The sequence below is a fragment of the Phaethon lepturus genome, unplaced genomic scaffold (genome assembly GCF_000687285.1).
Source record: "Phaethon lepturus isolate BGI_N335 unplaced genomic scaffold, ASM68728v1 scaffold31, whole genome shotgun sequence".
NCBI classification, from domain to species: domain Eukaryota; kingdom Metazoa; phylum Chordata; class Aves; order Phaethontiformes; family Phaethontidae; genus Phaethon; species Phaethon lepturus.
Window position 1 is genome coordinate 36,896 of NW_010519567.1, and position 15,578 is coordinate 52,473.

The following is a 15,578-nucleotide window of genomic DNA, read 5'->3' on the forward strand; positions in this document are numbered from 1 at the left end:
TACAGACATTTTGTTTTAGTTTATATAGTACAGTGGAACAAGTTAACTTCTTGAGCCTGAGCAACACGAACCACCTAGAACTGTCACAAATTGCCACCCTTGCTATTGGCTTTCCTTAAAAAAACCAAAAACATATGCACACCCCAGAACAAGCTGCACAACTGAAGACAACTCATCCAAGGAGGCTGCAGTGGCAGGACAGATCAACATCATTGCTGTTGCATCTCCTAGTTAGGCTGCATGATCTTTGGAGAATTCAGTCTATTGCATATCAGACCCAAGAGGGCTTTAACCGTCTCTAAGCAAACCATCATACTATAAACAAGATCCAGGTTAAAAAAAAGAAGGCAGCTTCTCTTATGCGAGTTCACTTGTAACAGCAGCACTCAGGCACAGAACCCGAAGTGAAAAGTGTCTGATGTCTCCTTGCTTGCAACACGTGACTCGCAATCACTGCTTCAGCTAATTTACATGATTCAAACTTTTAACATACTGATTACAAATATAAGGAAAAACCTAACCTTGCTATTATTGAGCAGGCTCAAGAAGCTAACAAGCCAGAACTGAGAATTAGTAACACACTGAAACAGTAAGTTATGCTTAAAATAGAAACAAAGACATGACACCTATGGAAAAGGCACTGTGAGAGCAGCTGTGCACAGAGGACACCACTTGTTTTCTCGATCACATACGTAGAACTGTACTCAGCTCCTTCTTCAGCTTGTGAAGGTGTGAACAACACCGGAACCATTGGACTGGCACAGAAACACAAACACTTCCCTTTTTCCATTCAAGGCCTTCCATGCTAGTTTGGCAACTATTGCCAGGGTGCTTGGTGCTGCCACAAAGCAATGCAAAAATATTACACTTCAGCTATTGCTAGGGTCCAAACACAATCATTTTGCTAGTGATGCTGGAAAGCTGTTCATAAACTCTGATATCACATCATTAATAATCACTCAATTCCGCTTATGTGCACTCATTTGGGGAATATACCCTTATCCTCATGGGAGCAGGCACCACTGTCTTCTAGAATATGTTCTGTAGACAATCAGGCACAGCAAAATTATTTGATTGGGGAACGATGAGCTGAACAAGTAAACAAATTAATAATTTCCCCCAAGAGTGGCTTTTGCCTTTTTGCCCTTTATACCTGTCAGGGGCTTAGACCAGACTTCTGCACCCAGCTCACTCTCAATTTCTCTTTTGCTGTAAGGCCTAAACCCTCCCTGGTCACCGTAAGTGGGGGTGTGGTGGGTGATGTTGAACAGACACAATAGCTAGTTTGTGGTACTAGTTTGTAGTAAGGCTGCCAGCATTAGGAGGTTTCTATATAAGAAGGGAGGAAATGAAAGATGTTGAACTTAAAGGCTTGCAGGAAGGAGCGGTGTGGAAGGGGTATAAATTTGCTTCAGGTTTCAACACAGAGCAGTCACCCACAGCTCCTTTCTCACGCTAGGAGTCTGGAGGATCAGCCATCCAGGAGCACCCCTTGAACACACTGGGTCACAGAGATCCACCATACTGTATTCTCCTCACAACATATGACTATCCTCAACGATAGCCCTTTTATATCACAATGATGCTTTTGTATGAGTCAGCATTTTGGTTTTTTTTTTTTTTTTTCCTCCTCAACAATACTGAATTTTGCCATTTGATATCAGGCTTGGACTTGGTTGGTCATGCTGCAGTTAGTCACCAGAAACGTTATTTATCAACAAGCATCTAAACCTTTCCAGAGACCATTTTAAGATGTTTACTTTAACAGCTCCTGTGGCTTCGAATGTTTCTTTAGATTGCTTTCTGAATCTTTTCCAAGCCTTGTAAGATGGTGTTGGTCCAAACACAGGCCCAGGTAGCAGCTGACTGTCTACCCTCATCCTGACAAAAAGATGTTGTGCAGGCTCAGATGCGGGGAGGAACACTTTTGTCTTTCTCAGGGAACAGACTATTTAAACAGAGACACGTGGAAATATTACTGCTATGTAGAGGCAGCATTATTAGTAAGTTGCATTCAGCACCTCCTTATCTTTACAAGGGGCTGCTACAGCAGAGCCTCGTAAAGCCCGCCTGGCTTGTGGAGTCGTTCCAGGCCCGCTGCAAATGGAGAGGGCCAAGCGGCTGACACAGAAAACTCCCTACATTAGTGTTTCCATCCTTTCAAAGTAGGCAGAGCACAAATTGTGCAGCTGCAGGAAGTCAGCATCTCCAGGAGTCACTCTGAAACTTGTATGAACTCTAAATGCAGGGGCTAGGGCACTTCATCCACCTAAAGTGCCTCAGCTCCTCCTCCGTTACATTGGAGCCCCTTTCTCCTGCCTACCGAGAGAGAGTTGGCGAGTTTTCTGTGTAAATGTGTTCACTTTTATACGCTTCTCTGTAACAGAGTGAATCTGCGTTGTTCTTTCCTCTCTTATGGAATAAGTATTAGGAGAAGAATAGCCCAAGTAAAGAAGAACTGGAGGGGGGAAAAACAAAGAACAAAAGAGGTCTCAGCTTATGAGGTTAACAACATAAAACAAAGTTACTGAAAAGCGAGCGAAAGCTGGGGCACATCAAAGCAGCTGCAGAGGTAATGCAATTAGATTTGGCGCTGAGATGGAACTGAACAGAAAGGGAAGCACAGTCTCAGGTTTCAGCGTATCTGGATTTGGGGTAAGGCAGGGAGCACGACCACTGACCATAGCTGAGGAGAGCAGTGTAATGGATTAAAGGGGACTGAGAGGAAAAAGATAAGGAACATTTGATGGATTTTCCATTACCCAGAGAAGACTGCTGTGTGGCAAGAGCCCTGTGCAGTGTACACTCCAGAGGGCAACATGAAAGGCGGAGGAGAGCTTGAAATGAAAGCAGTTCAAGCAATAAGGCTGTCAAGCATGCACCATATTTAAGAGCCAGGAAAAGGGAGGAAGCTACAGACCAACAGACAAGGCATTCTTCAACTCTTAAAAAAAATAAAGCAGTAGGTGCTTGTTCTTTAACAGGGAAACTTTACTAACTGCTTTTGCACCCACTAAGATGTTGCATCACACCAGACTGGTTCCTGGCCTACCAGTCTACAGCCAGTCTGCCTCTAAACCCTAAGTGAACCAGGATATGGGTAGCTTTGAGCAGGGAAAATTGAGTTACAGAGCCAAAGATTTCAATAAGCCACAGATGTCACCCTTGGGGCCCAGCACAAAGTTATGTTTTGCCTGTGTGCTATCTTAACGGGCAGATGGTCACCCCAGCACATCTCTAAGCCTCCTGCCTGTGCTAAGGAAAGGTCAGCTGAGTTTCCACACACATTTTACATAAGTGTCATGTAAAGAGCGCCTAGAAATTTAGCAAGACATTCATTAGAATGGAGCAAGTCATAATAAAAGTGTCCTTTGTACACAGTTGCTACATGAGAAGTCCATTAAGATGTGGTTAGTCTTTCATAATGGAACAGAGGAACATGTGAGGTTGTACTATTCCATTTCTGGAACCTGAATTAAGCATCTTTAGCCAAAAAACAGTGCAGCTGAATACATATATATGACAAATGGCATCTCAGTTTTAATGGAATGAGACCACACCAAATAAAATTACCTTTGTACTCAATCATAGACCATAGCAAACAGCAATGAAACTAGTTTCAAGGATTAATTAAAAATTGTAATGAGAAGCAAATTGTAATGAGAAGCAACCCTTAAAGTTAAATCTCACTCCTTTTAATGGTCTGTCACTCTAATAAGCATCATCTTCCAATTAAAAGCTCTCACTTGTATAATTTCTGCAAACAAGCCGTGCAAGTTCTCTCCTTCCATGGACATGAGAGTCCAAGACCTCTATCAGAACACACTGCTTGGATTTGCACATAAGCTGTTTGTATGCTTTTTAAGGGTATTAAAATGAGCATAATTTCAGCTTTTGAACCTTTTGTCACACTGACAGCCCAAGCTGGTCACAAAGGGATTACAGGCATGGTACTTCCAATTTCTTTTGCAACAATTTATTTACTGACACAAGATTGGAGAAGAGATTACTGCACTGGTTTAACAGTCACAAGTGGCAGAAAGAGTTTTCAATTTTTTCTCATGGGGGAAAAAAGCATAAAGCAAGTGAATACCAGTTTCCCCTTGATAACAAAAAGCTTTCCATACCTTCCCCAAGTTTGGATGTGTTGATGTCAGAGTCATCTCTGGTTCCATTTTGGGATTCCAGGTACGTAGCAGGGACCCAGCCCTGCTCCTCTGCTGTACTCACAAACCACCAACCTACAAAAAGAAGTAACAGAAGTTGCTCAGTCAACATTAAGAGGAACAAGACTAGCAAGATGCTACTGAGAAGGGAGCACGGAGTCAGCAGCTTTGGTGCAGGTTTAGTTATTCTGCAGCCTCCTAGAAGGAGAGGGGGTTTAGTCCTATTATACCATTTCTATCAGATCCTCTCACAGTGGTCAACTGAGGCAGACCTGAGGCAGGGCTCATGTAAAAAAGATTGCAATGGAGCAAACAGTTTATTTTAAGAAACCTGAAGTCTATCCATGACAACTCTGATTTGAATTTTCCAATTCAGTTTCTCAAAGTAAGTCTTGCAATGTGTACATCTACAGCATCAAAACACTTTGTACGTATACCTGAACTTATGGGAAATAGCACAAACATTGCCCAAATCCTAATATGAGGTATCACAGAAGTCAAAAGATGGAAATAGAAAAGAAGTTAGTAGAAAGGCACAGATTTCAGATCAGGATACAAAGTGCTTCTAGAGCACTTGTCATCACAGCCGGTGCTTAATAAACATGACCTGAATTCAGTGCCCTGGGAAGCTTGAAAGTACTACACAGAACAGAAATAAGAAAGAAAAGCTAACTGAAATGTGAGTTCAGGCCATAAGCACCAGTTATTTGCCTTCCCACTTGAGCATTCAAGTTTCTACCACTATCTACAAAAATGTTAAGTATTCACCAACTATATGGATATAACCTTTAGGGTCACATCCATGAATGGATGAATAAAATTACAGATGAGCCATCTTTATGTTAAATGCATCCCAGCAATAACTATCCTTGCCTCTTTTCTTGCTTGGCTACATTGATTTATTGAATCCTCCACTGGTTTTGACGTAGACTCACTCACCCAAGAGCTTGCTGCTCTCAGATATGAGGACAGCTAGATTCTGCTTCATCCAGGTAAGGTCAGGGTTAAGATACAGGACAATAAAAAGCCAAGCAGGTAAACCATTTCTGTTGTTTTTCTACAATGTCTCAGTCTCCCCCAAAAATGCAAGTTGCTTTGCCAGGGCAATGCAAACTATTGTTCAACACCAGTCTTCCAGCCTCCCCAAAGGGAGTTGAGAACACAGCTATTTTTGTACACGCACCTCAAAACAGTTTACAGACTTTAATGGCTGTCATAAACCCAACAAATGTCACAGGAGGCTCCCAACCCTGCCTGTGATGAGCAAAGGCAGCAATGAGCCAGCTTGGTCTGTAAATAGACAGGGCACAAAACCTACTTAATTTATGGTGGGGCCAAGCCCTGAGCTGTGTGGTGGCCACGCAGCCCTCCCACAGCCGGGAGGCCACAGCCCTGGGCCTGGCAAGGGGAAGGGAGGCTTCGCTGGGCTCTGCCGCCATGCAACATACAACTTCCTTTAAAGAAAAAAAAAGAGTAACTAGCTGAAACAACACTCAAGTGTTCATGCTAAAAGTCACCCAAGTTCGTTCCAAATCCTATCGCGGAAGATTTTACCGGCGGACAGTAGTTACAAACCCTTGTTTTCTCCCCTGGGGCCTGTGGCTGGGAGACAATGTGCCCCAAGTAACAAACCCCTCACTTGCCACTGCACAGCTGCTAGGTAGCTCTATTTATTTACTCTCAAAACTCAGACATGGCTTTCCATTTTCTGGCCCAGCAGAGGTTTGGAAACTTTGCTTCACAAGGCTCATGGTTGGAAAGTTTAAATTTAGTTATTCCCTCTCAGCAGGAGGTGGATTCTTCTGCCACGAAGCCCACGGCAGTGAACACGCAGGATCTGCCAGACTGTTTCAAAAACACATCTTCATGGTTGTTCCTTATTTTACTACTAACGTATTGACATGGGTAGCAAACACAGTTTAACATACACTTACAATTAGGCACAAAATGTCAGAAGCTGGCTTTCAGCTGACATCAATTAGACTGGAATAGTTTATGTAAACTCTTCCTCAGAAAGAAATTAGACACAATTGTACAAAAAGGACTTGCCTACGCTTAAAAACGGGTGCTTGGGCCAAATTCAAACCATGGTAAAACAGTCTTTGGAGGGCTGGATCGCACAGCCTTGACGCTGGCCCAGGGCTAGCCCGTTTCGCAACACAGCTTCTCTGGTTTGGCTCACTGAGCTGCATCATGGCCTTGGAGCCAAGTTTAAGGTCTTGTGCTTAGGACTATAGTGTAGCTGAGCCTCACTCCATGCATGTAAACAGGGCTCCCTGCTAAAAGGCAACCCCTCACCCCCCACGCCTGAGCATGCATACACATACCTCCCCCGTATCACCGTGCTTCCCGCCTGCCATTCCCAGCTCCTGAAAGGCCTCGGCAGGGAAACCTCACAACTCCACTGATCTTATGAACAGGCTCCCACGTACCCTTCGGAGGCCAAGTCATGTTTGAGGTAGGTTACAGTCAAGTAACTCAACCAAATCCATTGCAACGTGGAGACAGAGCATGTAACAGTCTAAGTGAGGTTTTGAGCTGCTTTGATTCTTCAAGCCATCACTAAGACTAAAGCTCCTAATTGCCACAGAGCTCATGAAAGTTATAATTTCTTTCTAAAGATTTTCTTTATTAACTATGTAGAAAGTATAAATGAGAAACCTCCACAACTACTGAGAAGTCAGCAGCATCTGTCCAGGTTCGGAGAAAAGCAGCCCCTGCTCTGAAATTCTCTTCTCCCATTTCAAGCTTGCTTCTCAGAAAGACAAAAGAAAGGCTTTAATGCAGCTCATTGGAATAGCATGTCCACAGAAAAAAGTATGTTTTACTTAAAGAGCCTAAACAACTGAGAAGCCTGAGAAACTTCCAGCAGCAACCCCCAGCAGCAGAGAAGTCAAAAACGAGTGCTCGCCACGCAAGACATGCAAGGTCTTAGAATGGCCAAGCAGCCGTTGCAGAAGCAGCTTACTCCTCAGGGGGCAAAAATCTGAATGATGACGGCACATCTAAGCCAATAACCCTGCAGAAAGGAAATTACAGCATAGTGCAAGAATTGACAAACTCCTAGCAGAAAATGGCTGAAGCACAGACAAGTTCCACAACGCAGTCTGTGCATGACAGCCACGAACTGCAGAACTCTGCGGAGCTGATCATGAAGTACTTGCTCTGCACCATCCCCTCATTAGAAGCATTACCGCAGCTGCCATTTGGTCCCCCCACTCCCAGGCCCATGGGTGTTCATGGTTTGCAGACAAATTAGCCAGATTGGCCTTGGTTTGCAGGAAGTCAAGGCTATAATGGCACAAACTATCTCTTGTCCCTTTCCCTTCCATCTTTCCCAGCCCAGAGCATCACAGAAAGGTTGTTAGAAAATTTGCTTTTGAAACACAAAACAACACACTGCATTTATTCTGAGTTCTCCCTCTATGCTGGGGTTGAGCTCAACTTCACAATTCATTATTAAAACCACTCTGCAGCAACATCTGCAGGGAATTATGTAAAGTTATCTCTGTGCACTGCCAAGCCAGTCTGAGGTTCGCTCTTGCACTCACACCATCTGTAAAAATTAGGCAGTGCTTTACAGCTTGAGTTAACCCTTACAGATGCCCCTATCTCTCAGGCATCAAAACATAACTCTAAAGCTGATGTGGCATGGATGTCTAGACTGAGACTCATCAGCCCTTGTCCCTGAAAAGGATTCAAAGGGAGTTTGAGCCTCACAGAAGGCACACAGGGAGTTGTAGCCACTGCACCCAGACCAAGCTCAGATGCATTACTGCAAATCCTGCCTTAATACTAATCCAAGAATATGAATTTTTAAGGTAGGAGTGCAATTTCCTCCCCACATATTCTGACCCTTTGGTTGGCATCTGTCAGCATCCCTAGCTGCAGGAGCCAAGATGTCTTTACACTCACAGAGTCCATCTAGGCTCTGGTAACTCTCAGGCATTTTCAGTACGGAGCTACAACAGTTACCAAGAGATTAAAGGTTCCACTTGCCACACATACATACACACGGTAAAACAGTTATTGCAAAATAGATTGGTCACACTGGAGAGTGAATAAATGACAAAAATACTTTGACTGTAAAAATCATGTTCTTGCTTTTAATTGTATTCCCAGTCTTCTCCCCAAAGGCTTTAAGAAAAAGCAAAAGAATTAAGCAAGTGTAATCCACAAGCTGCACCACAAGAAACTACAAGAACATAGTTAAAGGACCACCTTTTATGCAAGTTTTGCCTATGTTTATATGCGTCCTCATCCATCCATGCTTCAATATTTTCCCTTTCTCCACACCAACAGCAAGATTAGCTATTCCTGTCAAAGTCTGCCTAATCACAAGATGCTACAAATCACTCCTTTTGTAAAAAAAAAAAAAATTACAGGATCGTGCTGAACATTGGTTTCTAATTCTCTCTTCAGCTATTCATTTCTCTGTAGGCTTTGTCAATTTGTGAACTGAACTAAAGTAAACAAGGATAGCAACACTGTAAAAGGGAATGGGAATCTCTCCTGCATGAGTGGACTACATGGTCTTCTAAACAAATACTTAAATAACATTCCACCTCTCAAGGGTCTTTGGGGCAGCGAGGGGGAATCACACTCAAGCATCAGTCTGGCACATTTGACATGTGCTCTTTGGGCTTCAGAGAGCTGCTCCCTTTTAAGTCTTTCTGCTCTGGAACTCTCTCTTGAGGGTTTCTTTTGACCCAACAACTTAAATTGTCCCACAAAGCAGTACTAGATGCAATCAGGTCACCTCCAGACCTGGCACATAGACCTTTTCATGCCAACAGCTGATATCTTTCCTTCAGAGATGTGATCTGCTTCATTAAAAAACAGCTAAGGTAAGAGTATTGCTGCGCAGACGAAGGTGCTTGCTTTTTCCACCCCTCTAGAGCTCTTCCCAGGAAGTACATGTATATTCGATACATATAGGGAAGTCAGTTGTAATTGCCTTGGACAGACCTCCAAAGAATATGCAGAATCAGAAATATAAAGGCATCAGAAGTAGCATTTTGCAAGCGGGATTTTCTGCAGTAAGCATACTCTCACACCCACTTCCTAAAAATTCACTACAGTATCTGTTTGCTGTTAGACACTATCACTGTACATGCTGGCTCTGCTCTCTGTCAAAGGTTCCTTCAGGCCCACACACTTGGCAAAGGTGCTGGGTTGAAAGCATTTAATTTGTATGAAGGCCAGTGTCCAATTTCTGAGCATTTTGTCCTTATGATTCATGGAGGAGGCATCTGTCTTTTAAATATGGAGTTATATACAAGAGGTCTTCCTAGCATGGAGCTTACTATAGTTTGGGGTACAGAATTCTGTGCATGAGTTGCTGCACAGCAGACTAAGGCTGTCATCTCAGGATGAATTATTAAAAGTTGGTGAAATATTAAAGGCAGCTTTCATCTTTAAACACATAATGTTTCCCAGCCTGTGTGCACTGCAGACTTCATTGCAGCCACCACTCAACCACGAAGCAATGTTTGTCTCGTTTTAAAGATGGAAGTGGGGCTCAAACAAAGACATGCTCAAGGAAGAAATATGTGCTTGCGGCAGACATCCTACTTGAACACAGTTAAGATCCGCAGCACAAGTTCATAGCCCTTTATGTGCCATACCCAAAGCAGACTGGGCCACACATTAGGATTCCAGCTCAACCGTGTCTCATGATCCTTCCAACCAGTTCACATCCTAGAGCTACATGCTAGGAGCATGGTTTGCATGGGCAGCCCCACTTCCCAAAGCAGTCTCATTTTGCAAGGTGTTGCAACTCCAAATGTCTGTGCCTGACTGCTCTTGCAGTCAAGAGTGAAGATTGTTATCTTCTTGCAACTGCTGTGGTTGCACTCTTAGGTACCGAGTACTGCTTTAGGAATTCAGGAATAAAACTCACCGCCCCAAGTTACCGCTTAACGCCAAGAGGTTTTTAAATTTGCTAATGAAACACCCCAGGAACCCCACAGCACTGTGATGGGGCAGAGTTGTTAGCTCTCTCATGTGAAGAGAAAAGAGGAAAAAGGACCACACCTGTCACTCCTTTTGTGGTAGTCCAGCATAGGAAATTGGAGCTTCTATACAGGTTGTGAAACAGGTTTTCTACTATAGCATTAAAAGCTGAATGAAGAATTACAAACACAGAAACTCTGCCTTTTTTTTTTTTCCTTTCCCCCAGGAACAGGCACTTCTCTAAGAAAATAATTAAGATTTCAAATGTAATAAGCAAACATTTTGCTCCTGGTACCAAATATGCTGCAACATCTGACAGGACATAGATTAGAAACCACACACCTGACTGCTGTTGAACAGCGCAGCCACAAGCTCCGTTCTGCCCAGCAATCTACCCTCAATATTTAAACTGGAGCAATAGATTTATTATTTAGTGAAGAGAGAACACATTGAAGGAGGAAGGAAGAGAGGCTGCGCACTCCTGTGCCTTGCTCTAGTATTCAACTAAAATTTATAGGAGTCCCTACAAAAACATAATAGGAACCCAACCCTAAGCATCACTTAGGAACCCTGACAACCCAAAGCACACATGGACTGCCCCTGGAAACACTTCTCTTTCCATCCTTACGGAGGGTTTGAAAGTTGAGTTACATTCTCATCATTCTCATGCTGTTCTCCACCGATATCTGACTGTAACTGAAAATGTTTAGGACTCAGCAGCAGCACAGGGAATTGCATTCCTTACACTGCTTTAGGTGTTACTGAGTTCAAGGAAAATAAAAGTGAATCCCAGAGTTTGGGTGCTGTAATGTATATGGGAGAGAACAGAGTTCTTTCCTGCAATAACTGGCTATTAAGGTAACTAGTTGTTTCAAATCTATAAGGTTATGGATTTGCTATCCTGAATCCTTTCAAGTCCATCTTCTTCCTCCACCAAGACTACTAATCTTGTGGTGCTCGTAGATGGGGACTTCTCAGTTGTGCTGTTAGCATATTGCTTTGCTGCTGTACTCCAGTTCCTGTGGCTGCAGAACTGGCTGGCACGGAGGGCCCACTACATGTGAATAAATACCCTAGTTATTGCTGCCACTCAGGTTTTTCCTGGCCCAAAAGCAGCTGACTAGATGTGTACGTAAGTGCTCGATACAGAGTCCCAAAGTGCATCTCAGATTCTGGCTTAAACATCTAGCTTGCTTGGATTGGTTTCACATCACATTATATGCATAAATACACATGTATATACGTGGAAATTCACACCCTGACCTTTGCATTCAAATACGTATTACCCTAGTCTTCTACTGGGATCAGAACCATGTTTCCTTGTACTTCTGGAAAAAGCAGAAGTGTTCAGAACATGGGAAAAGTTCATGGGAAAAGAGAAAACTGGATAATATACAGCTCAGCTCTAATACTTTATGGGTTACATCACTAGTAGAGACGATGGATATTCAGTATTAGACAACTAGGAAATACCACATTACTGTATTTGTTCAAATCTTATAAGCTAGTAGGTGACAAGCCTTCCAGAGGTGCATATTTGGCAAAATACTTACATATTTATCTATTACAGTTGTGACTTCTTACGTATATGTGTGTGCACGTGGAGTTGTTAAGTAAAGCACACAGTTTATCTTTGGGTTCTGATAATACAAACTGATCGTTACAAACTCCAAGTGTTGTATCTGCAGCTATTTGCTACAGCCCAGTTGTTACCCAGGGGCTTCCCCTCCCTGTTTAAAAAAAGGACCTCAGATTTGTGTATTGACACAGCTGGAACGAAAGAATCTGCCAAACACGTTTCCAAGAATTGGCACGTACATCCACAAAGCCATCATATAATCCAGTACAAATTACACAAGTTGTATCCTTAAAGCAAGGGAGTAAACGTACTACCTATCACATTAACAGCTATGGAAAAGTGTGGGACACTGCTGTAAATCCCACATCAAGTCCCATCACACTCCAGGTCACCAACTTCCCCTAAACTGTCAAGTACCCTGGGCTCCCCAAGACAGAAGCAGAGGAAAGCACCACTTGCTATACCTGCCCATGGCCAACTCCAAAAACACAGACAGCCAACATGCCCAAGGTGTTGGTCAGCATCCCCAGACCACTGAAATTAGGGGATCCACAAAGCAATGAAATCAGATGGTTCTACAGGCCAGTCAGCACCCAAGAATTTGCAAAAAGAGGTTTGCCAAGGCTCAGACATCCTAATGCCTTCTAAAAATATATTTAAAGTAATCTTTCCTGCTTTACTTGATTTCAAGAACACCTAATGGTGAAACTGTCTATACAATGTGAGCTGCATTCCACATACACAACGTGTTTGTGGCTCACAGTCTTTGTTCAGTATAGGAACAAAAGAAACTAAGAGAGGGAGTGCTTTACTCAGAGGAAATATCTCATCAATCATGACAAGGAACAAAGCTATCCTTAGGTGGGCATACCATATTGTGCAAGCAGCCTGGCTGCAGCTGCTAGCCTGTGAATGCTGAGTACTGTACAGTAACTGGAGTAAAACAAGGTCCACCCATAGCCCTGTGGCTTCCAAGAGGTTACTGACTTGAACTGGTATAGTGGCCAACATGGTCCTGCCATCCAATCCACAGTACAAACTCAGTTATTACAGAAAATACCTGTTTACTGATCACAGATTTTCCTTTTTTCATCTGATCTGCTTGGAAATAGGATTTTCTGTTGACTTCAAGTTCTGGTCACACTACACATCAATTTTCACCTTTTCTTGCAATCTTTTTTTCCTCTTGGAAAGTAATAGATTTACATGCACTCTTCAAAAACAAAGTCTCTGATTTTAGCAACCACAAGGCAAAGTAAGATTGCTAGAGGGCACACAGACTTAACAGCCAGTATAAAAAGTCGTGCATTAAGTCTCCGTGGGCAACAAGTGGTACTGGACAGTATCCTCCTTTCTTCTTTCCTTTCCCCCAAAGTTTTCTTTATTTCAGGAGGTCCTAGAGGTTGCCCAGTGAGGATACTGACTGCTGCTAATGTCTTTCATTACAGCTTCCCTGATCCTGCAAGTTCATGAGGCACTTTCCTTCCTCCATGGTTGATTACAGCCCAGAGTCTTTCATCTTCTACTTCCAAAAGGACTTCTGTCCTGTATCTCCTTTAGTGTTTCTTCTGTGTTGTGGTTTAGCCACAGCTGGCAACTAAGCACCACGCAGCCGCTCACTCACTCTCCCTCCCCCAGTGGGACGGGGGAGAGAATTAGAAAAAAACTCATGGGTTGAGATAAACACGGTTTAATAGGACAGAAAGAGAGAAGGAAACAATGATAATACCAACAAAGGAATGTACAAGAACAAGTGATACCCAATACAGCAATTGCTCCCACCCAGTGATCGACAGCCCATCCCCGAGCAGCAATTTCCGCCCCCCAGCCAACTCCAGTTTATGTACTGGGCATGACGTCGTATGGTAGGGAATATCACTTTGGCCAGTCTGGGTCAGCTGTCCCGGCTGTGTCCCCTCCCTGTACACCCCCAGCCTGCTCGCTGGCAGGCCAGCACAAGAAGCTGGACTGTCCTTGACTGCCCCGCAACAACCCAAAAACTCAGCACATTATCAACAGTTTCTCATCCCAAATCCAAAACAGTCTCACACTGGCTTCTGTGAAGAAAACCAGCTCTATCCTGGCTGAAACCAGGACATTCTGTTAGGAAGATGTAGCCCAAGTAGACAAGTTAAGCAATAAATCCATCTCCCACCCTCCTTAAAGCCTGTTCCCCACCTCTCCTCCAGCAGCCCATCATTTGAAAGTTGAAATCTATAGGTTTGAGGTTTTAATGCACCTTCCAAAAGGGTACTGTAGGCACCATGTTTACGTAAATCAACAGTTTATAAGAGCTCCCAACCACAGCTGGGTTAGCTGGGGCATGGATAGAGGAGGATTCCAGCAAACAGCACAGAATATACAGAAATCAGGTGGGCAAACCCAGCCCATGACAGCAGACGAGTAACCCACTGCCTTCAGAAAGGCCATGCCAGAAAGGCCAGCTCCTGCAGCAGATTTTCCAGAGCCATGAACAACGGATTACAGTAAAGGCATGCACACAGATGGCTTTCTGCCCCATGGGGCACGGGGAGCTCAGCCCCAGGAGCCAACAGAGATTCTCTACTGGTCATTGCCAGTGGTGGGGTTGTGTGTTTTCTGTGGTCAGCCAACAGGGTGCAACAGTCAAGCTCACAAGTAATTTCCTTTACATTCACAGGACTTAATCTTAAAGCAAACACATTTTGTGTCCAAGCTTTCTTTAGGAAAACATGAATAAGCTTTCAAATGGGCCTCATAGTAATCTTGTCCAAAGATTACAAATTACTTCCTAGTGGTTTAAAAAAGTTACAGACCCCCAGGCCCAGCTGATAGGAAACAGCCTTCACAGGCAGCAGAGAATAGCCAATATTTACTTCCTGCACAAACTGACAAAAGTCACTTTTGTTTTAATTTCTTATTCTGAAGTCTGTAGAGAATGTGGTGTCAGTTGCTTCCTGGGAAATCCTCAAAACCACACAGGACCAGGGAAGAGAGATTCTGTGGATGAACCTAGCAGAGTACCAAACAGCACCCCATGTGCTAGAGTCAAAATCCCGTATTTCAGTCAAAAATACATCTGCCACCTCTGAGGCAGACTTTTGTTATGTCAAGACAGAACAGAGCAACACTGGGCAAGAGCTCGAAGCAAGGAACAAAGGCTATACTATATGCAGCAGAAATCAGTGGATAAGGCAACCAAAACCCGATGTTAGTTCAGTCTGAAGGATAGCTGAGTCACCAGATTAAAAATGCTGCCTTTTACAAACAGCTTTTATGGGATCCTTCCGAACCACAATACTCCTGCTAAAGGAGTGGAGGCACCTCGGTTTGCTGGTGCCCAGCACCGCGTGCAGAGCCACGCCGCTCTGCCGCGCTCAGATAACCATCTCACAAATTGCCATTTCCATGTCCTGGCCGTTCCTCGAAGCTCTGCCGTCCAACTACAACTGCCGTCCAGCTCTATTTATTAGCTAGATCTGGCAAGATTGTAGCCCAGATGGTACGTTATCACAAACACTGATGTAAGCCAAACTGAACGCTCCGCTCTCCCTCCGACACTGCTTCACTGCTTTTCTCCTGAGTTCCATTCAAGCTGTGTTTCTGCAGTGACCCCGGGCGCTGAGTCTCAAAGAGCTGCCTGCACAAGGCTGCAGGAAATGACAGCTTCGGAAATGAGTACCAGAGTGATGAATAGCAGGCTACAAGAGCAGCCGGTGCGTTAGCAGGCTGCCCATTAATGAACTACATCGTATTGAACAAGGATGTACCTAGGCAAGTACTATCACTGATACTCCCCAGAAGAGATGACAAACCCAATTCACTATTTTTCTGGAGGGTTTTTCCAGGCTTCTCTAAAATTTAGAAACTTGGACTTGTTACTGTGTTTTGTTCAGCAG

The 15,578-nt window shown here is 43.7% G+C and overlaps 1 protein-coding gene across 1 annotated transcript in view; it reads right to left on the reverse strand.

Annotated features, from left to right (window-relative positions):
* The window catches only part of SH3PXD2A (SH3 and PX domains 2A), a 64,352-nt gene that overhangs the window by 23,891 nt on the left and 24,883 nt on the right, over window positions 1–15,578 (reverse strand). The window contains exon 2 of the mRNA XM_010297072.1: window positions 4,128–4,241. Within this exon, the coding sequence (XP_010295374.1) occupies window positions 4,128–4,241 (114 nt within the window). The remainder of the gene's footprint in view (window positions 1–4,127; window positions 4,242–15,578) is intronic.